This window comes from Vanrija albida, assembly GCF_041260175.1.
Source record: "Vanrija albida strain AlHP1 chromosome Unknown contig_3, whole genome shotgun sequence".
Lineage (NCBI taxonomy): Eukaryota > Fungi > Basidiomycota > Tremellomycetes > Trichosporonales > Trichosporonaceae > Vanrija > Vanrija albida.
Genome location: NW_027191422.1, coordinates 2,785,538 through 2,811,196, shown reverse-complemented (window position 1 = coordinate 2,811,196; position 25,659 = coordinate 2,785,538). Strand labels below are relative to the sequence as shown.

At 61.7% G+C, this 25,659-nt stretch overlaps 10 protein-coding genes across 10 annotated transcripts; 5 read left to right on the top strand and 5 right to left on the bottom strand.

Annotated features, from left to right (window-relative positions):
- Positions 1-12: 12 nt before the first annotated feature.
- Positions 13-230, bottom strand: Q8F55_004409 (uncharacterized protein; the record flags this gene model as incomplete). Its single annotated transcript, XM_069352925.1, has 2 exons — positions 13-99; positions 144-230. The coding sequence occupies 2 exons, from the start codon at positions 228-230 to the stop codon at positions 13-15; spliced, it is 174 nt and encodes a 57-aa protein (XP_069210343.1).
- Positions 231-4,151: 3,921 nt separating this feature from the next.
- On the top strand, positions 4,152-5,146 carry Q8F55_004408 (uncharacterized protein; the record flags this gene model as incomplete). The annotated part of the gene is made up of 2 exons (XM_069352924.1): positions 4,152-4,880; positions 4,919-5,146. The coding sequence occupies 2 exons, from the start codon at positions 4,152-4,154 to the stop codon at positions 5,144-5,146; spliced, it is 957 nt and encodes a 318-aa protein (XP_069210342.1).
- Positions 5,147-5,271: 125 nt separating this feature from the next.
- Q8F55_004407 (uncharacterized protein) lies at positions 5,272-7,606 on the bottom strand (the record flags this gene model as incomplete). Its single annotated transcript, XM_069352923.1, has 5 exons — positions 5,272-5,850; positions 5,901-6,542; positions 6,579-6,998; positions 7,032-7,451; positions 7,493-7,606. 5 exons carry the CDS (start codon positions 7,604-7,606, stop codon positions 5,272-5,274), a joined length of 2,175 nt encoding a protein of 724 aa, XP_069210341.1.
- Positions 7,607-7,917: 311 nt separating this feature from the next.
- Q8F55_004406 (uncharacterized protein) lies at positions 7,918-8,494 on the top strand (the record flags this gene model as incomplete). Its single annotated transcript, XM_069352922.1, has 3 exons — positions 7,918-8,059; positions 8,171-8,356; positions 8,409-8,494. 3 exons carry the CDS (start codon positions 7,918-7,920, stop codon positions 8,492-8,494), a joined length of 414 nt encoding a protein of 137 aa, XP_069210340.1.
- A 187-nt stretch (positions 8,495-8,681) lies between these two features.
- UBA1_3 (E1 ubiquitin-activating protein) lies at positions 8,682-12,226 on the bottom strand (the record flags this gene model as incomplete). Its single annotated transcript, XM_069352921.1, has 11 exons — positions 8,682-9,373; positions 9,410-9,599; positions 9,638-10,233; positions 10,280-11,033; positions 11,071-11,392; positions 11,439-11,686; positions 11,755-11,837; positions 11,880-11,945; positions 11,981-12,000; positions 12,049-12,070; positions 12,181-12,226. 11 exons carry the CDS (start codon positions 12,224-12,226, stop codon positions 8,682-8,684), a joined length of 3,039 nt encoding a protein of 1,012 aa, XP_069210339.1.
- A 356-nt stretch (positions 12,227-12,582) lies between these two features.
- On the bottom strand, positions 12,583-14,321 carry UBA1_2 (E1 ubiquitin-activating protein; the record flags this gene model as incomplete). The annotated part of the gene is made up of 7 exons (XM_069352920.1): positions 12,583-12,654; positions 12,703-12,861; positions 12,916-13,428; positions 13,470-13,791; positions 13,828-14,055; positions 14,093-14,187; positions 14,223-14,321. The coding sequence occupies 7 exons, from the start codon at positions 14,319-14,321 to the stop codon at positions 12,583-12,585; spliced, it is 1,488 nt and encodes a 495-aa protein (XP_069210338.1).
- Positions 14,322-14,621: 300 nt separating this feature from the next.
- UBA1_1 (E1 ubiquitin-activating protein) lies at positions 14,622-15,446 on the bottom strand (the record flags this gene model as incomplete). The annotated part of the gene is made up of 1 exon (XM_069352919.1): positions 14,622-15,446. One exon carries the CDS (start codon positions 15,444-15,446, stop codon positions 14,622-14,624), a length of 825 nt encoding a protein of 274 aa, XP_069210337.1.
- A 511-nt stretch (positions 15,447-15,957) lies between these two features.
- Q8F55_004402 (uncharacterized protein) lies at positions 15,958-18,690 on the top strand (the record flags this gene model as incomplete). The annotated part of the gene is made up of 4 exons (XM_069352918.1): positions 15,958-16,941; positions 16,978-17,119; positions 17,153-17,372; positions 17,409-18,690. The coding sequence occupies 4 exons, from the start codon at positions 15,958-15,960 to the stop codon at positions 18,688-18,690; spliced, it is 2,628 nt and encodes an 875-aa protein (XP_069210336.1).
- A 212-nt stretch (positions 18,691-18,902) lies between these two features.
- Q8F55_004401 (uncharacterized protein) lies at positions 18,903-19,291 on the top strand (the record flags this gene model as incomplete). Its single annotated transcript, XM_069352917.1, has 3 exons — positions 18,903-18,905; positions 19,055-19,205; positions 19,248-19,291. The coding sequence occupies 3 exons, from the start codon at positions 18,903-18,905 to the stop codon at positions 19,289-19,291; spliced, it is 198 nt and encodes a 65-aa protein (XP_069210335.1).
- A 2,041-nt stretch (positions 19,292-21,332) lies between these two features.
- Positions 21,333-25,288, top strand: UBP15 (ubiquitin-specific protease ubp15; the record flags this gene model as incomplete). Its single annotated transcript, XM_069352916.1, has 11 exons — positions 21,333-21,335; positions 21,492-21,579; positions 21,671-21,812; positions 21,868-22,037; positions 22,088-22,280; positions 22,329-22,437; positions 22,484-22,811; positions 22,849-23,793; positions 23,843-24,969; positions 25,016-25,145; positions 25,182-25,288. The coding sequence occupies 11 exons, from the start codon at positions 21,333-21,335 to the stop codon at positions 25,286-25,288; spliced, it is 3,342 nt and encodes a 1,113-aa protein (XP_069210334.1).
- Positions 25,289-25,659: the final 371 nt, after the last annotated feature.

Here is a 25,659-nt window from a genome sequence, read left to right as displayed (position 1 = left end):
CAAGGAATGCCTTCAGTCAGTAAAGCCATCACGGCGACGTACGATAGCTTCTGCCTGGTCGTAGAACGACTTGTGCTCAGCACCGGGGAACTCGAGCACCTTGCCGTCAGCTGCCTTCCCTGCATCAGCCACGCCACGCTCACCTGGGTCATGGCCTCCTTCCAACTGTGGTATAGCCCCGGCCGCCGCCCGACGCGGACGGCATAGATCTTGGGGCGGGCCGGGCCCATTGTGAACCGGATCCAAGGTTTGGGATCAGGCTGCCATGTGACGCGTTGGTCGGCTGACTGTGGGTGTCGAGGCGAGCTGCTGCGGTCGTGGTCGTGGTTGTTGATGTGGTGGACAGGTTGGACGCGCCTCGACGCGCCTGAAACGGGTTATCGGACTTGTCGATCACGTGACTTAATCAACTCGCCCAGCCAGAAGCCCTATTGTTCGTGTGGGATTGTCTGATGGACGATTCCAGAATTCCAGCCTCACAGAGTCCAACTCTACGCAAGCCCCCCCTAGATCCGGGCACAACATGCGTAATCCGAGCGAGCGGCCCAGCCACAGAGGTACTGAGGCCAAGAAGCACCCAGCCCCAGCACCCCGGCCCATTGTCAAACGGGTACACGGAATCCTGTAAGGGTGTGGCGGCGCCGACACAATGTCAGCTGCCCACAGGATCTCCGCGGGCGCCGCCGGCGAGTGTACGTACACTGGGTGGGCAGGTCGAGATCGGAATGTGATGCGCCGTTTCATGGGGATGGAGTGTGCGCGGCGCTGCGCTGGAATGGGCGGCGGGCGGCGGCGACGACAAAAGGATGCTCCGAGACAAGCCCAGCCCAGCGTCAATGTGAGACAGGCACACAGTGTGGCACTTTTGTTCCGTCTCGACAAACGCTGATGCCACGACCATGCTGTCACTCGAAACGTTGACCGGCAGCGCCTCGTCGTCGCCGACTCGACGCCTCGCTCATTTCATTCGCACAGACCACCATCTGAGGTGTTTCGCGCATGGGCTGGCTCGCGTCTGCCCCTCTACCAATCGACGACACAGCAAAGTCCCCCCCTTTTTTGTGTCCCGCGCTTTCCAATTTCGAACAAAATGAGTGTGCACAGACCTCTTTGCGGCGGCGTGCGCGGCGTGTGCGGCGTGTGCTTTACCCGACCTGGAACCGATCAAGAACGAGAGCAGCATGCCCCCACCCCCTCTTCTCCTCATCTTTGCCCTGAAAGATCGTCCGGATTCTTGCTGTATTTGGGTCGCCCAGTGGTTAATGCCAACAAGACGAGCACAAAGCGCAGTGTGATCCCCACGCGCCCTTGCCCTCGCCCTTTCCCTTGCCTTCCTTCTCCCCCCTTCCCCCTGTCAGATACTAACCCTCACGAGGTCTGTTCAGTGCTGCTGGGCTAGCTGGGCTCCAAGGGCCAGGAACTGTGGACGGGTCCAACAAGATCCAAGAAGGCTGTTCTTAACTGGGGTAGCCCGCACAGATCACAAAATGGCCATGGAATGCAATGTGGATCCTGCCCTTCGTCGTCTGCCCCGGCCCCGCCCAGGTGCTGACCTCAGCCGGGAGAAGCTGCACCCCATTTGATGATGGGCGCGGCGCGGCGCGGGCGGGCGGGCGGAGAGATGATACCACGAGAATGGGGGAGGCGTCGAGATGCGCGCAGTGCAACCCGGGCCACGGACGCCCCGTGGCCACAGGCGACGTCGGATGGGGGATGGGGGGCCAAGGGGGCGGTGGCTGAGGTCAAACTGCCGTGCGATGGGGCGGCGCGGGGCGGTCCAAGGCAGGCAGGGGCTGGGCGGGAAGCAAGGCAGGCAGGGCAGGCGTAATCTTGCGGCAGCTGGGATGGAGTGTGATTCTGTGGTGGAATGTGCTCCTCGTCTTACTCGATCCACTCGACTCTTTGGCCACTCGAACCACCATCCCAGCCCGGATGAACGCGCGTGAGCACACGCGCGTCACCCGCGTCCTCTTCTCCTGCACACTACAGAGATCAGCCTTTTTACTTTGTCCTCTCCGCCAACGTGCCAGCCCTGGTCCCCGTGGGCTCTGTCTCTCTCTCTCGCTGCCTCTGCTGCTGTTCGTCGTCGTCGTCGTGCTCCGTTCCGCGTCATCGGGGTGGGCAATCTGCTGCAGCTGCAGCTGCTGCTGTGCTGCGCCTCGCAACTCGCTGTGCGTGTCATGCGCGTCTCGAAGCGTCCCCGAGCGCACACAAACCCGCGCGCCGCCGTTCCTCGCCTTGGGGTCTCATTAAAGGATGTGCCTTTGACACCAACTCGTCGTCGTCATCTTTGGTCGTGGCGCCGCGCGCCGCGCGCCCAGGCCGCAGCCAAGAGCCAGACACGCGCGCCCGCGCACGCTCGCGACCGACCGACCAAACAGACCTTTGTACTCGTCGTGTTTTTTTTTTCATCAAGGTGCGAAAGGACGCCATGTTTGTTGTGTAGAGCCTGCTGCGGCAGAGAGAGAGAGACGAGAGAGACGAGAGGAGAATGAACAAATACTCCTGTTGCAACTCTAACCATCCGTCGTTGTTGTCCCCCCTTCGCCTCCATCTGCCCAGTCTACACGCCAGGCAGCATCGCTTTGCACACACACACACACTTTGGTGGTCAATCACCAGTCCATCTCGTCGTCCACCTCTGTCCTTCTTGACGACACGCCCACTCGACTTCCCCGCGTCTTCTTCTCGTCACTCTTCAACCCCCCCACGACGGTGTGTGCGTGTTTGCCACCCGCCCGCCCGCGCCGCGCACCACCCATCCCGCGCGAATCCTTCGCAGGACCACGTCTGGTTGCTTCTGCGAGTTGCATTCACCGTGTTGACCGCTTGGGGCGGGCAGGCAGGCAGACTGCAAGTCGGCGTGCGCGTGGTGTCTCTGCGTCCTTTGAAAGGGAATATCGCAATCCAGTCGTCGAGCGACAGCGACAACTTGCAACATCATTCATCATCACCCAACCTCTCAGTCTTCCTTTGTTTTTACTCTGCACAAATCAAGCACAAACAATGGCAATGGCTTTGTCCTCTTACGAGCACCACCACCAGGTAGGTCGTCACCCCCTCGCTCGCTCGCTCGCTGGCTCGCGCACACCTGTCGGGCACAGACTCTCGCTGACCTGGTAACTGTGTCAGCCCAAAAACGAGTCGAGCACCACCACCCGGGTAAAGGACGAGCCAGTGTCCAGGGCCGGCACCCCGCACCACCACCACCACAACCACCACACGGCGGCGGCAAGCACCAGCAGCCTCGAGCCGCGCTTTCCACCCCACAACCACCACCAACAACACAACGCAGCGCATCACCGCCCACACCGACGCATAGACACGCCACCATACACGGCGTCGTCTTCACAGCATAACGTATCGTTGCTGGTAAAGGACGTGTCGTCGCGACCCTCATCAGTGTCGGGGAGAAGTCTGAGTGGCCCCATTAGTCTGCTTGCAGACGTGGCTCTGGGACACCACGATACGCCCACCTCTACCTCGAGTGGGTTGAGCCGCGGCGCGAGACCCACGCTCCCGTCACTCGCAAGCATCCCTCACCTTGATCGTAGGCCCACGCAACCGCCCCCGTTACAGCCGATCTACACTCAACAAACAGTGCGAGATGGCGAGGCGGGATCCGCGCAAAGGGGCGTAGTGGCAACGGCCCAGGTGAGCTCAGCTTCGTGTGGCTGAGTCGATGCTGACACAGCAAAGGGCACCCACTCGCACTACGTCAACCAGATTGGATACAGACCGCGGAGGCTCTCACTCGACGGGCAAGGTCGGGACGACAGATCCAGTGCAAGGCATACCGGCGTCACTGTCGAATATCCAGAGGTATGTGGCGCGCGTGCCCAGTGGCAAACGGAAGCTCCATTGCTTACCCTCGCGATCAGCACCGGATACTGCCGTCAGCCACGCGACTCGCACCCCAACCACGCCCGGTGGCGACAGTATCTCAGGCGTGGCACCAGGCCGACAACAGCGCGTGGCGCGAGTTTCCGCACCTCCCACCCGGGGTGGCGGCGCCGCTCCCCACCGCCGCCCGCAGAATCCCTCCGCCACAGGTGCTCGAGAGGCCGGCAAGCGACTCGCGGCAGCCACCCGTATCCGAGTCATATTGGGCGTCGCTGGGTCCCTCGGTGCCGCCGCGCCAGCCGTACCAGATGCCGCGCCTCAGCTCGAGCCGCGGTTCGGGCTCGTCCAAATCCAAACCCCAGCAGTGGACGTTTGTAACCGAAGACCCGGGGAAGCCCAAGCACTTCAACCACGCGGGCCGAACTTCTGAAGAGGACGCCGTGCCCAGGGCCGGCGAGTCACCGGGCACCAACGTGGTGGCTCGCGGTGCACCAAGCCCGAGCTCGGGCGCGCTCCCGCGGCAGTGGGCGCCTATCGGCAACTCTGCGTCGGCTTTCAGCAGTGGGGAGAGGGGCAATGTGGCTTCGAGCCTTCGTCCCAGTAACCCGCCCCATCACCCCTCGAGGCAGCAGGCACGTCCGCACTCCCAGCCCGAGCGACCAGAGAGTGCAGGGGAGGCGTACGCACCCTCGTCTGCGGCTTCCGACTCGGGCGAGGAGCACGCGGATGACACCGCCAACGGGCACACGTCGGATTCCTCGCTCCCACCATCTCAAGGCACGCGGCTGCGCTCGTCCGAGCGGCTGCGCAAGCGCGGGCGCGACGACCCGCCCAGTTCCGAAAGCCCGCTGCAGCCCCTCAGCGTCGACGGCGACGGCGACGATGCGAGCGAACCTGAGCTGCAGGTGGTCAAGGCGGAGGACGATGTCCGCCCCAAGAAGCGGACCTATGTCAGACGTGATGCGCAGCGCCGCAAGGAGCAGAACGCGCAGGCCCAGAAAAAGTTTCGCTGGAAGAAGAAGGCCATGGCGGAGCAGGTGGGTTCCGTGGGCGTGATTGGGCTGACGCGACCCAGATGTCGAAGGACTTGCTAGACCATAAGCGAAAGAACAAGGAGCTCGAGGCGCGCTGCGCCGAGCTTATCGAGCTTGCGAACGACAAGGACCAGCAGCTCACAAACAAGGAGACGCTGCTCGGTCGCTTGCGCAACGAGAATGGGACGCTCAAGCGCCGCCTCGAGGTCATGAACCGCCGCTTTGGGTTCGACCACGACGACGAGGCGTCGGGCCCATCATCATCATAGCCATCCCCACAGTTCGTGCGATCTTGGCCCCCTAACCCATGTACATTTACGACATTAATACTTGGTAGATCAGCTTGCAGAGATAGCAGCCATCGATACATTCTAGTTGTATATGCATACCCACGTCACATGCAAAGGGTAGTCACCTCCTGGCGGATCGCCGCGGTTCTCTGGTCGATGGTGCAGACGGCCAGGACGCGCTGGTCGTCAATCATGACTCCGTTCGGGCGCCCGTAGAGGGTCCGTGTGGCGGAGCGGTAGGGCAATCGGGTGATGACGGTCTCGGCCCAGCCGTGACCGGGTGGGATCTCGGTCGGCTCGTCGTGCAGCTCTACGCGGTACTCTGCCCGGCCGTACGCTTCCGCGTTGGCCGAGTGCCCGGTGAAGCCCAATGCCCTGACCCTGGCGTGGTCAAACTGGAGCTCTTTGCCGGTCGTCTCGCCTGCTCCATCGGCCCTGTCTTTCGGATCGGGCTTGTCGAGCGCTTCGGAGTCGCGAGATTCTGGGGTGTCTTCGTCGCCCTGGTCCGCGCGGCGCTTGGGCGAGCCGTCACGCTGGTTCTCCATTTCTGCCCGTGTGCGCCGAACCGAAGTGGGCGAGAAGTCGAACACGACGAGATCGACACAATCGTCCCTGTCCGGTTCCTCGTCCTCGTCCTGGTGTGGTTGCAGAGAGGCAAAGCGATAGCCCGAGCACGAGCAGACCTGTGGCGTCAGCTGCAAGGCCTGCGTCAGGAAGGCTGGGCGTAGCTCACCCAGTTGCGCTGCCTCTGCTGAAACTGGCGCTGGAGGCGCGCATTCTGCTCGCCCCACTCGGCCCAGTGATACGTCCGCAGGACGGCATTGGGCAGCATGTCATCAGCGCCGACGCCCGAGCGGCGGGGCGACGTCCATGCGCGACGCATGCGCTCCTCGCCCTCGTGGGCCATCTGCACAAACGTCTCGCGCAGGACAAAGAGCTCATAGCTGAACTCGGGGAGGTCCTCTCCGACGACCAAGATCTCAAACACGACGACACCGCGGCTTGGGTCCTGGGTGAACGGCTTGCCGCGGCCGAGCGTCTGGTTCTTGGGGCTCGTCGGCGGGAACGGGGGGTCGGGTCGCATGTCAAATCTCTCGATCGACGTCATGTTGGCCAGCTCCGGCAGCAGAAGCTTGGCGATGACTGTGGGCCGCGGCGAGTCATGGTCGTTCTGGTCGAGGGTCAGAGGCACAGCAATGGTAGGCTTCGGAAGGGCTGGGTCGCGGGCGAATGACAGGATCTGGATCGCGGGCGGGTGGATATCGATCACCTCTGGCTGGGACATGTCGAGGATCGAGGCCGTGGACAGGAGCACCGTCGTCGGGGTCAACATGGCAAACGAGCACTCGGTGAGCGTATGGCCGATTTTAAGGCGCTGGCGGGTCAGCTCAAAACAATTCTGCAAACCCACTCCCAGGACCTCGCCCGTCTTCCAGTTCCATGCGACCAGCTCCTCCTCGCCGGCCGAAATGCCGCGCAGAAAGCCGTTCCTCGACACCAATGCGACAAGCGTGTCGCCCATGACCTGGATCAGCTGGCGAGGCCACAGCGTCGGCACATTGGCGGGCGGGAAGTCGAGGAACGGCATCGACGCCAGAGGGTGCGGCTCGCCCGTCGACATGGCGAGCAGGTGGTAGCGGTTGCACGGGGGCGGCATCAACCGCCTAACCGGCGCGGGGTCGTACTCGCTGACCACGATCAGGTCCTGCGTCGGGTCCATGGTCAGGTCGGCGATTGGAAAGCCGACCTTGATGGCGACCGAGTCGAGGATCGGGTCCTCGAGGTCGGGGTCCTCGACCGACGGTAACGGGATGAGGCGGATAACACGGGGCTTTCATCAGCGCCATCTCACGATCCCACCCACCTTGTCCACACCCAACACCTGGTCTTCACACATGAGGAAGATGCCCTCCTGGAGCTCGTAGACGCCCGTGCGCCCCGAGACGGTGAAGGTCCTGATCTGGGCGGGCTCGAGCGCGTCCCAGCGGCGCTCGCGGGCGGCCAGCGCGGCCGCCTTCTCGGCCGTACTCAGCGCCGAGTAGTCGGCGCGGGTGGCAGGCGGCTCGGTGCTCCACGGGGCGAGGGTGACGGTCGCCAGCGTCGGGCGCGCGCGCCCCGTGTGCGGCGACTTGATGTTGGTTTCCAGCGGGCTGCCGGGGCGCTCGATGCTCGCGCGCACCACCTCGCCGCGCTTAGCCACGTCCAAGTACCCGCTTGTCTGGAGCGCGAAGCGGTACCGCAGGTCGGGCGAGTTGAGATACATGTCCCGGAACGCGCTGCAGGTCTGGACGAGTCAGCTGGCGGGCCAGGGGAGGGTCAGCTCACCCGCTGCACGCGGCTGATGTCGCTCGGGCCGAGGGAGGAGAGTATCAGCTCGAGGATCTCGCCCGGGAGGTCGAGGAGGCTGGAGCCCGCCATCGACACGTCCGACGCCGCCATGGTGGGTGGTTGGGAAGTGGAGTGGGTGTACAGTTCGCAGCCGCGGGTTGTAGAGGTGGCCAAGCGGTGCGACAAGGGTCGCCGTTGCACGTTGCACGCCGGCGGTAGCGAGATATGAGTAGCCGAGAAGAGAAGAAGAATGAGAATGAGAATGAGTAGCGGACAAAGTCGAGAGATCGCTGCAGACGAGGAATCCATCGGCACTGGACATGAACTCTTTGCGGGATCAAACCTCAGTCAATCGGCAACATCCACCTCGTCTCGAACAGTCAACAATCTCGCTCAACTCAACAACTCTTCCATCACGCACAATGGCTGAACCAGGCTCGTCAAAACGCACGACCGTCTACGTCGCGGGGTTCGCGTCCGGCGTCGACGAGCACCAGCTCCTCGCCGCGTTTGTCACCTTTGGCGACATTCTCGAGATCAACCTCCCGACCGAGCAGCATGATCGTGAGTGTGACGAAGGCCGCGCCGCAGGCGCGATCCGCGTAGCTCGGCGAGGCTTTGATGCCACGCCGCAACCTCGACGCCGGCCCCCCTTGGCCCCGCTCACGCGCCCAGCCAAAAAGCACAAGTCGTACGCCTTCATCACGTTCGCATCGGCCCAGGACGCGCAGGACGCCATCGACAACTACGACCTCAACGAGCTGCCCGGGTACCGCGGCCAGGGCAAGTTCCTCAAGTGCAGCATTGCCAACCCGAACAAGTATGGCGGCGAGGGCTCGGGCGGCAAGTTTGACCGCGCGCGTGAGTTTGCTGCGGTGGCGACGGACGGCGCAGTGCTGACTTTTCCCCTCAGTGTGGGAGTCGGAAGAGTGGCTCCAGGAGCATGGGCAGCAAAAGGGCGAGGATGCCGCTTTGGAGGCGGCGAATGGAGCAGCGTAGTTGGACCGCCAGCACCAGCTTGGATCGATCGCATCAGCAGTAGAGATAGACGCGCGTGAGCATAGGCGACATGTATCAATTATCCTCGGCTCTAGCCTGCCCACACAAGACCACCCACGACCACCACCACGCCCCTCTGCACTGGCACTGCTGCATATCTTCTTATATCAAAACACCCACGGAATGTCTAAGGCAGGCGGATCAGGAGGTATGGCACCTCGACATCCTCGCCCTCCTTGTCGTCGGCCATGACCTCGACAAGCAAGCTCTTCTGCCAGGCGGGCAACGTCTTCTTGCTCACCTCCTCGATAAGGTCCGAGATCTTCTTTGGCAAGCGCTCGGCAGCCTTCTTGGGTGGCGTGAAGGCAGACCACAGCATCGACACGCCCTGCGAAACCATCTGCAGCTGCAGCTCCTGCTCCTTCTCAAACCAGTCGATAATCTCCTGCAGCGTGGGGTTGCCGTTGATCTCGAAGCGGTCCCACAGCGTCCAGTCCTTGCCGTTGTACTGCTGCTTGGCAGCGGCAATGGGCTCGGAGAAGCCAAAGAATGGCAGAGCAAGGTTGACAAAGCCGTTCTTGTAGTCCTCGAGCTTGTCCTTGCCGTCAATGACCTTGTACAGCTCAAGGCAGACCAGGCCGACAGCGAGGGCGGTCGTGGTGGCAATGGCAGGGATAATCTTGCCGGCAATCAGCTTGGTCTTGTGGCGGTCAGCCTCGGTGATGCTGTAGTTGCGAGCACGGAGGTTGGACGCGGCGGTGATGAAGTCGATGTGGTGGTTCGAGTCGTCGTCCTTCTCAAAGTCGGCAGGCTGGAGGCGGAAGCCGGCGAGAGACGAGGGCGTGGGGAGCGAGGCAACGATCGAGTCAAGGTCGTCGGCTGGAGGTTAGCAGCGCTCATCACTATCCAACTCACAGTCGTCATCGCTGTTGGCAACGGGGTCGTTCTCGTTGATCTGGATCTTGACACCGCTCTTGGGGACAAACTTGGGAACCTCGAAGGTCTCGAGGACCTTGCGGAAGGTGGCAGGGTCCGTGTCGCCCTTGAGGCCGTAGTTGAAGGCGTGCAGGTTGGCAGCCGCAACAAGGTAAGCATAGTCGAGGGGCTGGACTTGGTTAGTCGTTGCCAGCATGGTCCACTCACGTCGTCAATGTTGAACTTGTTGGCGTCAGGTGCACGCTTGGGGCCCGACCAGAAGGGGGTGCCGTTCGAGTTGACCTGGTCCTTGGGGAGGTTGAACAGGAGCTGGTTGATCTCGTTGGCGTAGTCGTTCTCGTACTGGAGGCGCGCCCACTGAACACACTCGGCAAAGGTGGTGGGGCGGCCGACGAGGTACTTCTCGATCTGCTTGAGCTGCTCGTGGTGCTGGCCCGAGCTCTTCAGAGTGGTCTCAACAAAGTTGGGCTGCGAAAGGTACAGGTTGACAGTGGTGGGAGGGTTGACGAACAGCGAGTCGAACGCCTCACGAGCCCACTGGATGGTGTGCTCAATAGCGTTGGGGAAGTTCTTGACCGTGCACGAGGGGATCGACTTCTCGGGAGGGTCCTGCGACGACGAGTAGGACTCGGTGAGGAAGGGAATGACGACCTGGGTGTTGGCCTTCGTGCCAAGAGTACCCGACTCAAGGAGGGGCTTCTGGTAGAAGACACAGCGGCGGTCCATGTACTGACGAGCGGCAACGTTGTCGAGGGCGTTGGTGACAACGTCAAGCTTGGAGAAGAACTCGTCGCCGAATTGCTCTGAAGGAGATCAGCTTGTGACGTCGGGGTTGCCCATCCCACTTACGCTCAGTCTCGGGGCCAACACGCTCCTCGAGCGAGGTGATGTGGCCAGCGAGGTCAGGGTTCATGGCGGTGACGGCGGCAGCGGCACTCTCAGCCTTGAACTTTCCGACGTCCTTGGCACGGAAGAGGAACTGGCGGTTGAGGTTGCTCTTCTCAATGGTGTCGAGGTCGGTGACAATGATCGAGCCCTCGGGGCCGGTGGCAAGACCCATCATGGCCCAGTTCTTGAGCATCTCACAGCCGATGGCACCCGAACCGACAAGGAACTGACGGTTGTTCGCAATCTTCTGCTGGAAGGTCTCTCCGAAGACGGCAATCTGGCCGTCGTAACGGGTGCCCTTGGGCTGGGTCTCAGCCTCAGTGGGGAGCTTCGAGGGGAGCGACTCGAGCGAGTCAAAGTACAGGCTCTGCTGCATGGGGTGGAATTTGGCGGAGACGGCCTTGAGGACCTCCTGAGCGACAAAGCCACCAATGACAGCGACCACGGGAGAGACGTCGCCCGAAGCCTGGAAAGAGAGGGCCTCGAGGACCTTCTCGTCGAGGTCGCCATCGCCAGCGGCAGCGGAGTGGATCTCCTTGGAGAGAGCCAGGACAGACGCGGCGTCCTCAGCGTTCCAGGGGCGCGGGAGACGGCCGTTCTTGGTCTGGAACTGCGAAAGAGCCTGGAAACCGACGTGAAGGGTGGCCGGGCGGTCCCACTTGGCAAAGTCGGTGATAAAGAGCTCGGGCTGGTTGAGGCTCTCCTTGAGCGATTTCTGGAGAGTTAGCAAGGCCCGTATCGCACCAACTCACGAAGTGGAGAGTCTTAGGCTGCTTGACCTGGGTGAAGAGACCGCCAGAGGTGTACTCGCCAAGCGAGTTCGTGTCACCGATCGAGAAGGTGTAAGGGCCCTTGACAGTCACCTTGCGGGGCTCGGCGCCATTCAGGCCCTCCATGCCCTTGACCTCGGAGAAGACGACATAGTCGCCGTCCTCAAGGCCGTGGCGGGTCTCATCAACGGTCGTAACGAGGGCCTCGTCGCCATTCTCCACGTAGAGGACCATGCCCGAGAGGGGGTTCTCGCCGGTGGGGTCGACGCAGACGAAGTCGTTGCCAAAGTCGTTGAAGACGGTGCTGGGCGAGGTTAGCTGGCCTGGTTCCCTACCCGACAGCTACTCACGCAAACAGGCCGCGGACATCAGCAGAGATGAAGTAGATGCCGTTCTTGCGGGCAAACTCGTTGATCTCGACCTGCTTGGCGAGGCTGGTGTTGGTGAGGACAACGACCTGGAAGGGCGCAACCAGCTCGGGGGTGATCTCGCCCTCGCCCTCGAGCACGCGGACGGGCACGTAGGAGTTGAGCTCGGCGAGGCGGGGGCCAGTCACCGACGCACGGGGCTTGCCAATGTCCTCCTCGCGGAGGAAGAACTGTGCGGGGTTAGTGGTCATAGCTGTGCTGGGCAGCGGCGGGGCGTCGCCGCCGCGGCGGTGCGTACCTGGGTGCCGAGGTCGGCAATCTCGACCGGGGAGGGGTCGTAGATGGTCACGCTCTTCACGCCCGCGAGGGCAACGTTCTTAGCTGCACGTGTGAGCTGGCTTTAGATGAGGGCTGCTAGATTACCGATCTCGACACCGAGGCCCTTGACGCCGACGACGAGGACGTTCGAGTTGGCCATCTTCTTCATAGCTGCGGGTTAGCCGAGCCTCGGAGGCAGCGCATACCTTCATGTCCAAGAACATAACTGTTGTGTGTTAGCTGCTACTCTCCACAGGGCCTGCGCAGCACTCACAGCTGACGAGAGTAGAGGCCCTCTTGATCGCGAGTCAGCACACGTCCTTCTCTGAGCAATGGGCAACGCCTCACCGTCAACTGCGGTGATCATGTCAGATTCAATCGGCTTCACTGTAGCTAATAGACCCACTGTTGTCGCCACCGGGAGCATCGACCTCCATTGCTGACGAGGACATGGTGGACAAGGCGGGGAGGGAGGTGGAGCGTGGAGAGGAAGACGAGTCTAGCAGTTGCTCTTCAACCAGAGGTCTCGAGGGGTCTGCTAGCAAGGGAAGTGTGTTGTCCGTGTAGTCGACTTTGATCAAGTCGCTGTCGTTGAACAACGAGTGGATGAGGGATGATTAGACAAAGAGCGATGAGATCAAGGTCTTGTCGCCAGGTTGAATGATCGATGAGGTAAGGGACCGACCGACCGCAGCGGCGTGTCACAGTGGCGGCGGTGGTGTGACGTGCACCCACCCAATTCCACCTCCACATTCTATTACCTTCATAAGGATTCGATTATCAATGACTAAGACTACAACCTAGGACATCAAGCCTTTGCAGACCGATCCGGAACTCCTACAAAGCCCGCAACTACAATAGACCCATCGGCACAGCCATACTGCATGTCGTCAGCTAGGCATCGAGCATGCCCGGAAGCTAGACTCACCACCACCTTGTCATGGTCCAGCGCCAAGCTCATAGGGTTCTTGGTCGCACTGGCCAGCCCCGCAGCACGTCCTCGTGTCTCCCACAGACCACCAAGCGGTACCACCTTCATCTTTGCATCGCCGCCATCGGATGATGGCCGCTCAGAGCCAACGAGGACCTGTTGATAATGGTCAGAAGGCGGGTTGAAAAGCCATGAGAACTGGTGACGTACCCTGCGCTCTGCGCCCGATTTGGCCGACAAACGTCGACTGGTAACGATGCGGCCACGCCCCGCTTCAAACGCGCCGCGCTCCGTGCCCGTGATCTCGAGGATCTCGATTATCCTCGGTGGCTTGGCAAGTGCGAACTGGGACGTCGTGTTGGTGGTTGTGGCAGTCGCCTTCTCGCTGCTGCCATCCTCACTGGAGCTTGCGCCGGCTGGCGAAGCACCAGCGCCAGTCGACATGGCAAGCTTCGAGCTGATAACGGGAGATGGGCGAGAATTCGGCGTCGCTACGCCAGACCTAGGCGTGAGTGGCGAGCGAGGTGATGCCGCTCGCGGCGATGCGTTACTGAAGGCTCGGTGACGAGCTGGTGTGGCGACCGAGGGGCTGGCAGCCTGCGCTTCGGCGAAGGACCGGCTGTCGACACTGGTCGGGCTGTTGAGCATGAGCTCAGAGTCCACCAGATCTTCCGGTTCAGCCCAGTCCCAGGCCAGGCGAATGATAATATCCTTGGTGGCCATCTGAATGTCAGCTTCGTCGGGGGGGAGATAGAGCAGCTCACCGCCAAGAATCGGCCCTCTGCCTCAAACCATGTGAGCATGCCCAGGGCACCCACACCCACGTCCTTGAGCTTGTCGGCAAACTCTGGCTGGCGCCTTGCGAGCTCGGACAGCCTGAATTGGCCGAGCATTTCTCGCTTTTGAATCGAAAAGGTGCGGATCACACCGTCGACGGTGGCCGATAGGACAAAGTCGTCGAGCAGTCTCATGCCAGCACAGACGTTGGTCTGCTGGCCAAAGCGGACGACCTTGTTTCCAGTCCGCCAGTCCCAGACGACGATTGCCTTGTCGGACCCAACCGATATGAGCCATTCGGCGTTGATTCTGCAGTGTCAGCTGGGTCCGAGGGCGCCCACTAACGCGACAAATCGTGTTCCATGCAAGTGCCCAGAAAGGATCTTTTCCACCTTCCAGTCGCCGTCAATGTTCCGCCAGACACTGGCCCGTCCAACTTCGTGTGACCCTGTCACGAGCACCTGCTCTGGTGCATAGTAGTCGAGACTGGACACGGCCTTGGCTGGGATGACAACTGGTGGTGGGACGACCTTGGAGCTAGAAACGGCATATGGCAGGTTCCATATCCGGATTCTTCAATGTCAGCTGGTAGACGACAGACCCGACTCACGTGTCATCATAAGACGCGCTGATCAACGTCTCTCCCCATAACTTGATGGAAGTGACGTAGTTTCGATGTCCGCTCAGCACAGCCAAACTCTGGGCCTGCAGAGTCAGCAGTGGCATTCCTTGTAACGCACCTGTCCATTGGTCCAGTTCTTCTCCCGCCGCCACAGTTTCTTGAACAATCCAAGCCAGTCGCCGTCGTCGTCCAGCCTGTAACCGTCGAGATTGACCATGCCGTCCCAGTGTGCCTCGAGCTCTCTGCATAGCCGTTTCCACACTCGAGGGTTCGTGGCTCGCTGCTCGAACCTTTTCGAGACCTGCATGGTTAGCTCGGCCAGGTTTCCCACTCCCACCAGTCGCAAGCACAGCACGTCCTGAAGGTCCAGAAACTTCAGGACTTCTTCACTGAGCTTGTCGTCAAGGCGACCCAGCACTCCCGTTCGGGACTGCATGACGCGTTCGAGCATCTCAATCTGCGCCTGGATGTCGGACGGCTTGCACGCTGCGACAGTGTCAGCACATCCCCGGGCGTCTCAGGACGTGCCTTCTGCCACGAGACCGAGGAAGCCCAGCCGCTGCATCTTGGTCATGGACCGCACGGCGTGGCCCAGAGCCTCCGAGTCGGACAGCAAGGCTGCAAGCTGCTCGTCACTGCCACCGTTGCGGTTCCGCGGCGGTCTAGGCGGGCCATCCAGGCGCGGCCGACATCGCGCATGCTCCACCTGCAGGAGGCTGTACTGGATCTCCAGATCCCGTATCCGCGACCGCAGCGAGTCCACCTCTGGCGACTGATCCAGCTCCCCTGTCCTGATGCTGAGCAATTGCGGTGTCGAGCGAGCAGGCGTCGTCTGCGCGGGCGTCGACGGCGCAGCCGGCGTGGGCTGGCTCACCTCGCCCTGCGGCTGCTCGGGCGCCTTGGGCGCGGGGGACGGCGTGGGCGGCTGTGACGACACGGGAGTCTTCCTCGCCGGCGACCCCCCGTTCTTCGTCGGCGTGCGGAGCGAGTTGACGGCGCGGGGGCTGGGGCGCGCGTACGCGCTCGGCGGGCCGCGGTCAGACGAGCGCGGTAAGCCCGAGGCACTGGCCGGGATGCGCGACAGCGGCGACGGCGAGGCCTTGGGCGTCACGAGCTGCCGCGCAGGCGCTGGGTCGGGCTTGGATGGCGTTGTGGTCGGTGGGCTCGCCGCGGGGGCCACGGCGACCGAGGTGGGCCGCGCCGCGGACCGAGTGGGCACGACTGGCGCTCCCGCCTTTGTGCGTTGCGCTGGCGTGGCCGACGCCGTCGGCGCCGGTGGCCGCGACGAGGCGGGCGTGGTACCCTGTTGCGAGCCGTTTGACCCGTTCAAGGTACCCACCATTGTGTGTGAGAGAGTTGTGCAGTGTGCGATGGAATGTTTGACGGCTTCAAGGGGATGTTCTCGTCATGGCGTGTCGGTCGCCTGCCTGGCGCGATTCAATCGAGCGGACAAGTCACTAACCCCCCTGTGACGGGAGGGGGACGAGGGAGACGAGGGAATGGCGGCGAGACAATGCGGGGCTCCCGATCGAGCATGACGAATACACAAGCCACGTGGAAAAGTGGCAATTAGGCGCGCAATTTATTAGGCGAGCGAGACTCGATTCGGGTTAACTCCCACTCGGCGACCCGGCGCTGCATGCTACATCCCCGGCGCCGAGTTTCCGTCCGGCCCAGAGTCGGCCGTCCGGTGCCGGACTCGCGGCTCGTCGGACCGTGACCGGGGCCACCGGTGACCACCTCCATGGGTCGAGCTTGTTATTGCGGGCGACCCGCATGCCCCACAGAGCGCACACTTGCGCTATACTTAAACCCACCGCGCGCGAGACATACACTCAAAGCAACAACTCGCCATGGTCTACGTCGAGCGCGAACTCTCATCGTTCCAGCTGGCGGCCGGCGCGCCGTCCGCCGGCGCGACCGCCACTTCCTTCTCGCTCGTGTCGTCGCCCAAGGCCCCCTTCAAGGACTTTGTCTACACGCTCGAGTTCCCGCTCGCCAACGCCCTCCGCGTGACGCTCACCGGCCCGGACCGCCCGCTCCCACCGCACGACAACGTCGTGCTCAAGACCGCGCCGGTCGAGTTCACCATCGCGCTGCTCAACGAGCGCACGTGCGAAGCCGTCATCCCCTTCCCCCAGCCTGGGAACACCCCCGACCTCGACGGCGCACACAAGGCCCGCGAGCTCCGCCTCAACTGGGCCGACTCGATCCTCCTCGAGATCTGGGAGGACGATGGCGCCGGCGGCAAGGTGCGCGTATGCGGCGACCTCGCGTCCCGGTCGTACGCGCTCACCGAGCACGGCGTGATGCGCCACTGGTGGATCGAGCGCGACAACCTCCATCTCGGACTCGGTGAGAAGGCCGGCCCCATCGACCTCACGGGACGCAGCTTCCAGATCACGGGCTCCGACTCGGCCTGCTACGATGCGTACGAGACGGACCCGCTGTACAAGCACACGCCGTTCCTCGTCTCCACCCCGCGCGCCGTCGAGGGCCGCCAGCCTCGGTCCACCTACGCCATCTACCATGCGACCAACTCGAACGCGCTGTGGGACATTGGCCGCCACCACGACGACCCCTGGGGCTACTTCAAGACGTTTACCCAGGACTGGGGAGGCCTTGAGGAGTGGTACCTGTTCGGCAAGGGCGTCAAGGAGGTGACGCGCACGTGGGCAGAGATCGTCGGCAAGCCCATGCTCGTCGGCCGCGACTGGCTGGGATACTTGGCCTCCGGGATGGGCCTGGGCGAGAGTGACGAGCCGATTGCGCAGGAGCTGCTGTCTCAGTGGCCTGCGCTGTGCAAGAAGCATGATATTCCGTGCTCTGCCATTCACGTACGTGGCAGCAGCGGCACTTGAGCTGACCAGCAGTTCTCATCAGGCTACACCGTCGACCCCGAGACGGGCAACCGCAATGTGTTCACCATGAACACGAAGAGATATCCCGACTTCAAGGGGCTCGTTGGCGGCCTGCACAAGGCGGGCATCAAGGTCGTACCCAACATCAAGCCTTGTGAGTGGCGTTCCCCGACCCACCTGACCCCAGACATGCTCAACATCCACCCGCAATACGCCAAGGTGCACGACAACGACGGCCTGTTCTACGACGACCATCTCAAGGCTCCCGCGCAGACGCGTATCTGGTCCTCGGGCATCGGATGCAACGGCAAGGGCAGCTGGGTGGACATGACCAGCCCCGCTGGGCGCCAATGGTGGGCCGACGGCGTCAAGAGCCTGATTGACGCGGGAATGGACGGCATGTGGAAGTGAGTGAGATCCCACCCGCGCTATCTAACCCACAGCGACAACAACGAGTTCTCGCTGCACGACGACGAGTTCCTCGCGCACAACGACTTCCCGCACGCGTTCGTCTCGCCAGCGGCACCAGGCAAGGCCAAGGTCGGCCTCCTCGGCCGCATGATCAACACGGAGATGGTGGCCAAGACGAGTCACGACACGCTGCTGGCCGCCAACCCGGAGCGGCGCCCATACGTCCTTACCCGCTCGGGCAACGTCGGCGCGTTCAAGTACGCGTGCGGCACGTGGACAGGCGACAACGAGACGAGTTGGAAGAACCTGCGCGGCTCGCAGCCCATCCAGCTCAACTGCGGCATCTCGCTCATGCAGTCGACTGGCTCGGACATTGGCGGCTTCGGCGGCCCGCTCCCCTCGCCCGAGCTCTTCGTCCGCTGGGTGCAGCTGGGCGTCACGCACGCCCGGTTCTGCATCCACGCGTTCAAGCCGTCCAAGGACGACCCGTCGGGCGCCTCGGCCACCAACACGCCGTGGATGTACCCCGCCGTGCTGCCGGTGATCCGTGACGCCATCAAGTGGCGGTACGCCTTCCTCCCGTACTTCAACTCGCTCATGTGGGGCTCGCACGACGACGCCGAGCCGACAAACGCGTGGCTCGGCTGGGGCGAGTTCGCGTCCGACCCCAACGTGTACACCGACAAGGTGCTGAACGGGTTCGACGCGTGGATCGGCGCCGGGCAGCTCCTCTCCGTGCCTGCGCTGCACGAGGGCGAGCTCACGCGCGACGTCTACCTCCCCAAGGCCTCTGCCTCAGACACGTCCCTCTACTTCGACCTGCACTCCCCTCACGGACAGTACGCGGCGGGAACGACCGTGAGCATCGCGACGCCGCTCGAGCACATGGGCCTGCTCGCGCGCGAGGGTGCCGCCATCCCCATCGGGAAGAACTACCACACGGTGACGCAGCGGACCGGCCCGGCGCGCACGACGCCCGACGGCGTCGACATCGAGCTTGAGGAGGACGGCGGCGTGGTCGGCCTCGACGACTTCCGCGGCCTGCTCATCTTCCCCGGTGAGAAGGGGGGCTACACGCGCACCTGGACCGAGGACGACGGCATCTCGCGCGCGCCGGCCCGCGCAGACATCGAGGTCACATACACAGCGGGCGCTGAAATCACCGTGGCGGCACAGTTCACCGTGCACGACTTCAAGCCCTTGTGGGGCCGCGCGCTGCACGTGTTCCTCCCGCTGGGCGACGTGCGCGTGGTGAAGGGGGCCAAGGCCGTGGAGCGGGACGGTCGGGTAGCGTACGTTGTCGACGTGTTGTAAAGTCGAGCAGATATGTAGCAGGATGGATGCAATGTCAAGTTGGTGTCCAGGATGTTTCCGGCCAACAACACGTTTACGTAACCCGGCTTCTGTGCCTGAGTCAATGCCTTGCTGGCACGTCGAACACTGTTACGTTGCGACGCCGACGCGACGGCGACGACAACACTCACAACACTACCACCCACGCTCGAGGCACACGCATCCTCTACACAATGGTGAGTGCGGCGCGTTGCGGCGGGCAGCTGGTGTCAGGGGTGTCACTGGCCAGCGCAAGCTCGCCGGCACCAGCCCCAGCGAGCGGGCGCGGCAACACCCTCGCCCGCCCGCCCGCTCGCTGCGCTCGCGAGCGGCGCTCACGTCCCAGCCAACCGCCCACGACATCAAGCGCAAGAACGCCAACTTTGCGGCGCGCGCCCAGGCCGGCAAGAAGACGACGCGGCCGTCCAAGACGCTGCAGCGGCGGAGCGCGACAAAGTGGCTCATTGGCGCCATGCTCTTCCTCGTCGTCGGCGGCAGTGAGTGATGAGTGGGCGAGTTGGGCGAGGCTGACACTGCAGCCGTTGTCGAGCTCCTGCGCCTCATCTTCTTCGGCACGCTTTAGGGCGTTGGAGGTGCGAGGCGGACGGAGAGCGAGGACCACGGGCGCGATGGGGCGGCGGCCCGCTCCGAAGCGAGCGCTTGTGGACGACGGCGACGGCGACAGCGAGGACGCGGCGGCGGCGGCGAGGACGCGGCGGCGACACAGCGACGCTCGCCCCGCCCCGCCCCCAACACGACTCATGTGTTGACACTGTAGTACTGTATACCCACTTGCATTTGACTACAACGGCTCGCTCGCTACAATCGACGCTATCCCCGCTCCTTCAATCGACACTGACCCACAGCACAAGGCAAGAGTCGCGCCGAAATCCATGGAACGTGGCTGTCCGGTTAGAACAGTTGTTTTCTCCTCCGCAAAATGAAAGCTCTGGCCGGAAGGGGCGGCTAGTGCTCTTCAGTGAGCGGGGATGATGGGGTGGGTGGGTAGAGAGGGGAGAGGTAGGTAGCGACAGGCAGCGACAAGCAGCGGCATCCGGCTGTGTTAGTGGGCTCCTCGACCTCGACCTCAATCGCAGCACGGCGGCTCCTTCAATCTTATTCATGGCATGGGCTAATGCGGCGTCAGCGCTACTCTTTCTCATGGACAAGCAGGAGACGAGGCAGATGGTAGGGTTCAGATACCGTTGAAGTTGTTACGCGCATCTCCGAGGAGAATAGCACAGTGTGAATACGATTAGGAAGTTTTTTTCATCACTGAATGAAGAGGAGGGGGGAGGGAAGACAAGAACAAGACTCACCAGAAACAACACGACGAGCGCGAAGAATGTCTGCTACGGGATCGGTAGAGTTGGGCCGACGCACCACCTCATCTTGATCCCAAGCACACCCAACCGTGCCCCCAGAACGGAAGCGGTGGAAGACGTGGCCCTGCAGCCGGCCGTGCACCTCAAAACGAGGGCCCAGCCTTCGCAGAGGCCACAATGGGCGGTGCTCTTCCACGGGTTGACTCATACGCAGACCAATCGCACACCGACAGGGTGGCGGAGGACGCGCTGGTGATTCCGTACCCCACTCACCAGGCATAAGGCAGAGCCCAGGGGCCCGATGAGCAGAGCCGGCCAGCACATGTGCCCTCCTGGTCGCGGATCTAAGAACCGCGGGTGGGGTGAGGGGGGAAGGAAGGGAAGGGAGGGCGGATAGGGATAGGAGGGGACTAGGAAGGGGATGATGAGTAGCCACGGCGAGCGCCAGACGATTGCAGGAACGACTGCATGCTTGGAGATGCTGGTGGATGTCGAAAGGTCAGAATGGGTGGGTGGGTCAGAGTGATGGTGAGGAGAAAGAGATGATCCAGGTCGTCCAACTTTTTGTTGCATCTGGGCGGGCCAGATTTGGTGCGAGAAATCCAACTCGCGCCTTGTTACGGGCCGCCACGCCGCGGACTTTGCGGGGTCTGATTTGTGAGAAATGCCTCCGTCTCACGGTGCTATGATTGCATGCGTGCGCGTCGTTGGTGTCTGGGGTCGCCTGTTCTAATTAACTTTGGTACCGCTAATGGATCCTGACGACGTATTTGAATCTTGATTAGTTACTAGTTGCTGTCTGCCACCGCCACCCCACCGCCCCCCGCCTGCCAGAGGCCCAAGGAAGACGTGACCCCGTTGCCTGGCTTGCCCCTGGCTGGCTGGCTGGCTGGCTGGCTGGCTGGCTGGCTGGCTCACTCGCGACGTCTCCACCCACCCACCACCCCACCCCGCCCGTCATCCTGGTTCCCTTGCACAACCCACAACCACCTACAACTCACCCTTCCATCTCTCGACTCCCCCTCCTTCTCCCTCTCTCCCTCCTCCCCACCACCTTTGCTGTGGTTGCGAACGAGCCTCGAGTCACCCGCCCACAGTTTGTCTTTCACACTCGACTGAACAAACGAGCGGTGCGCAAGGCGTCGTCCAACAACACGTCACTCCTCTTCCCCCCCGCCCTCCCATTTAGTGCTTGATAACCAACACCTTGTTGTCCAACAACAAGTCCCTCCCTTTGTCCTATCAACCAACCTGCATCGCCCACACCCCAGACCCTCCCCTACAGGGGTGTGATCCAACATGGTATGTGCCACCCAGCATCACATCTCGCAAGTCAAGGCTCCACCGGCGACGGCGACCAAGTCTAGCCCCATCACTGGCTGTGCACCGACCTTGGAGCCTACCGCGCCCCCTCCCGCTTGGGTCTTTCCTCCTTTGCAAACTGACACACCCCATCAGCAGCAGCAGCAAAACGACGTTACGGACATTATCATTGACGAGAGCCCGGCCCCGCTCGAGGTCGAGGAGCTGCCAAACGTCCATGACTGTACGTGCGGACAAGCGCGTCATCGGCCGGCGGCGAAAGGGCGGCCTCAACGTTGACCGGCTTGCAACGACACAAGCTGACACTCGCGCAGATGAGGCCTTTGCCGCCAAGGCGATGCCTGACCTGGGCCTGGAGATTGAAGACTTCCAGTCTCAGACCTGGCGCATTGAGAACTGGAGCCAACAGCCCAAGCGCCTGCAGGGCCCAGAGTTCAGCTGTGGTGGTCACAAATGGTGAGAACAGCCGGCTGCAAGACGCAGGCGTCCATCTTGCTAATGCCTCGCGCAGGCGCATCCTCCTCTTCCCCCAGGGCAACGCCAATGGCCAGCCCAATGACATGGTGTCCGTCTATCTAGACTATGCGAATCCCAAAACGGCCCCCGAAGGATGGCACGCCTGCGCCCAGTTCTGTCTGGCCATCTCCAACCCCTCGGACCCAACAATCCACAACTCGAGCCGTAAGTGACGACGCCGCTGCTATTGTTCTGAGTCTGATCAATCGCCACAGACGCCCACCACCGCTTTGTTGCTGAGGAGTGCGACTGGGGCTTCACGAGATTCGCCGACCTGCGAAAGCTGCACACGGCCGATGCTGCCAACGGCAAGACGCGCCCGACCATCGAGAACGACGAGGTCGAGATCACTGCCTTTGTTCGTGTCCTCAAGGACCCAACGGGTGTCCTCTGGCACAACTTTGTCAAGTGCGATCAGATCATCATGGTGCTATTCTGTTGCTGACCACTTGCCAGCTACGACTCGAAGAAGGAGACTGGCCACGTTGGATTGAGGAACCAGGGAGCAACCTGCTACATGAACTCGTTGCTGCAGTCCCTCTACTGCACCAACTACTTCCGCAAGGTATGCTGCGCGGCGGCTTGACTCAGAGTTGTGCTGACGACGGCAGGCCGTCTACCAAATCCCCACCACCGAACAGGATATTCCCTCAGAGTGCCTCCCCCTGGCATTGCAGCGTGTCTTCTACCACCTTCAGACGTCCAGCCAGCCTGTTGGAACGACCGAACTGACTCAGTCGTTCGGATGGGATTCGCTCGACTCGTTCATGCAGCATGACGTCCAGGAGTTCAGCCGCATTCTGCAGGACAAGCTCGAGGTCCAGATGAAGGGCACACCGGCCGAGGACGCCATCCCCAAGCTCTTCAAGGGTCAGATGAAGAACTACATCAAGTGCATCAATGTTAATTTCGAATCGTCTGTCGTTGAAGACTTCTATGGTGTGTGCGCGTGCCAGAGATGTGCTGACCGTTGTAGACATCCAGCTCACGATCAAGGGCATCAAGAACCTGCGAGACTCGTTCCGTGACTATGTCTCTGTGGAGACTCTTGATGGCGAGAACAAGTACCATGCCGAGGGCTTTGGTCTCCAGGACGCCAAGAAGGGTGCCATCTTCAAGGAGTTCCCTCCTGTGCTTCACCTCCAGCTCCGTCGCTTCGAGTACGACGTCGAGAAGGATGCCCTCGTCAAGATCAACGACCGCCATGAGTTCCCCTTCGAGATTGATCTCTCAGAGTTCCTCGACGAGTCGGCTGATCGCTCCGTGTCGCATGTCTACAAGCTCCACGGAGTGCTCGTTCACTCTGGTGACCTGCACGGAGGGCACTACTTCGCGCTCATCAAGCCCGACAAGGACGGCCGTTGGTTCAAGTTTGACGATGACCGCGTCACCCCTGTCACCGACAAGGAGGTCTTGGAGGACAACTATGGCGGTGACATGCTCAACGGGCTTGTTCCTCCTCACCAGCGTACCCAGGCGCGCACCCTCAAGAAGTTCACCAATGCCTACATGCTTGTGTACATTCGCGAGACAGCGCTTGACACCACCCTCGCCCCCTTCACTGAGGCCGACACTCCTCCTCACCTCAAGGCGCGCCTCGATGCCGAGCGTGAGCAGCTCGAGGCCAAGAAGCGTGAGAAGGACGAGCAGCACCTTTACCTCACCGCCAAGGTCATCACCGACGAAATCTTCCGTGACCACGAAGGCTTCGACCTCGCGTCATTTGATGACAAGAACCTGCCCGCGACCGAGCTTCCAACCTTCCGCGTTCTCAAGAACGAGACCTTTGCCAGGTTCAAGGAGCGCATTGCCCAGTACTTCAAGATCCCTGAGCGCGACTTCCGTCTTTGGGTTCTGGTCAACAGGCAAAACAAGACGATCCGTCCCGATGTGCCCATCACAGACGAGGCGAACAACCAGAGTGAGTGGTGGCTCTCCACCCGACTATGACGGCCGCTAACACCCAACAGCCATGGAGTCCATCCGTAACAACATGGCTGCCCGTGCTGCTGACTTGCGCCTGTACCTCGACTACAACCCAGACCACGCCAAGTTCAACGCGCAGCACGCCGACCCCAACAACCAGCCCATCATGATCTTCCTGAAATGGTTCGACGTCTCCAAGCAGACGCTTTACGGCCAGGGCAAGTTCTTTGCCAACAAGAACAGCAAGGTGTCGGACCTCTATGGCGAGATTCAGGAGAGGATGGGCTGGCCATCTTCAACCCCCATCAAGCTCTACGAGGAGATCAAGGCCGGCATGATCGAGGGAATGAAGGTCAAGCAGACCTACTACCAGAACGAGATCCAGGATGGCGACATCATCGCTTTCCAGGTTGACCAGACGGAGAAGGAGGTCCAGGACCGCGAGGCCCAGTCGCTCTACTCGAGCGTGCCCCAGTACTACGACTTCCTCCAGAACCGCGTCCTGGTGCAGTTCAAGCCCAGATATAACGATGGCACGAACGGCGAAAAGGACTTCCAGATCATGCTGAGCAAGAAGATGACCTACGAAGTCATGGCGCACCGTGTTGGCGAGAAGCTCAAGCACGACCCCCTCAAGCTGCGCTTCACGTCGTCCAACCCCCAGACCGGAGCGCCCAAGGCCATCATCAAGCGGGCCCTCAACCAGAGTGTTGCCGACATCACGCAGACCAACTACTACAACCAGCACCCCAACGTTATTCTGTACTACGAACTGCTCGATATCAGCATTGTCGAGTTAGAAACGAAGAAGTCGCTCAAGGTTGTCTGGACGGGCCGCAACAACAAGGAGGAGTCTACCCACTCGTTCCTGCTGCCCAAGCCCAGCACGTTCAGCGACGTTGCCGACAACCTGTTGCGAGCAGTCAAGCTGCAGCCTGGTGGCTCTGGCAAGATTCGTGTCTTTGAGGCCTCCAACAGTGGCCGTCAACAGCGCGAGCACACTTCCTCAGAACTTATCGGCAACCTTCCAGACCCTGCCGAGCTCTACGCCGAGGAGATTCCTCTCGAGGAGATCAATGCTGGTGACAACACCAAGATTGTCAACCTCTTCCACTACTCGCGTGACCCAGCGAAGACGCACGGTGTCCCCTGCAAGTTTGTGGTCATTGAGGTGAGTAATTTGGCAGGTAGGAGCGGGCATGTCTGACAGGTCGCAGGGCGAGAAGTTCTCCGACACCAAGGCGAGGATACAGGAGCGGATTGGCGTCGCGGACAAGGACTTTGCCAAGTACAAGTTCGCCCTTGTCCAGTCGACCGTTTTCAAGCAGCCCTCGCCTGTGGAGGAAGGTGTGTACCCGAGTTTGGACCAGACTGACGATCCAGATGATGTTTTGTATGACCACAAGTGGGCAGCGGACGACGCATTGGGCCTCGACCACTTCGACAAGAGACCCAAGGTCAATGCCGAGAAGGGTATTGTCATGCGGTAGGGGAAGAGACAAAGGTTGAGAGAAGCGAGACGGGGAGCGCCGTATTTCCATCACATGTTTCCTTTCCAATCATACCCCACACACTGCCCTTCTTGTCCCTTCGTTCCGCCTCTGCCTCGCCTGCCATGCCCCGCTCGCCCAGTGGCCGTCTCTGCGGAGGCGGTGCTGGGAAGCCATGAGCCTGGAGGACAGAAACAGTTGTTACTGTTGGCACGTGGCTGAGTCTGTGGCTGGCTGTGGACACCCCCTCCATCCGTCAATACCGTGTTTGTACCGAAAAATGGAGAAGCTATCATCGTGAAAGTCGGAGCGAGTGAGCGTGGCGAAGCGAGATTTCGGGACAGACAGCGCGCGAGATTGTCCTTGCGGGT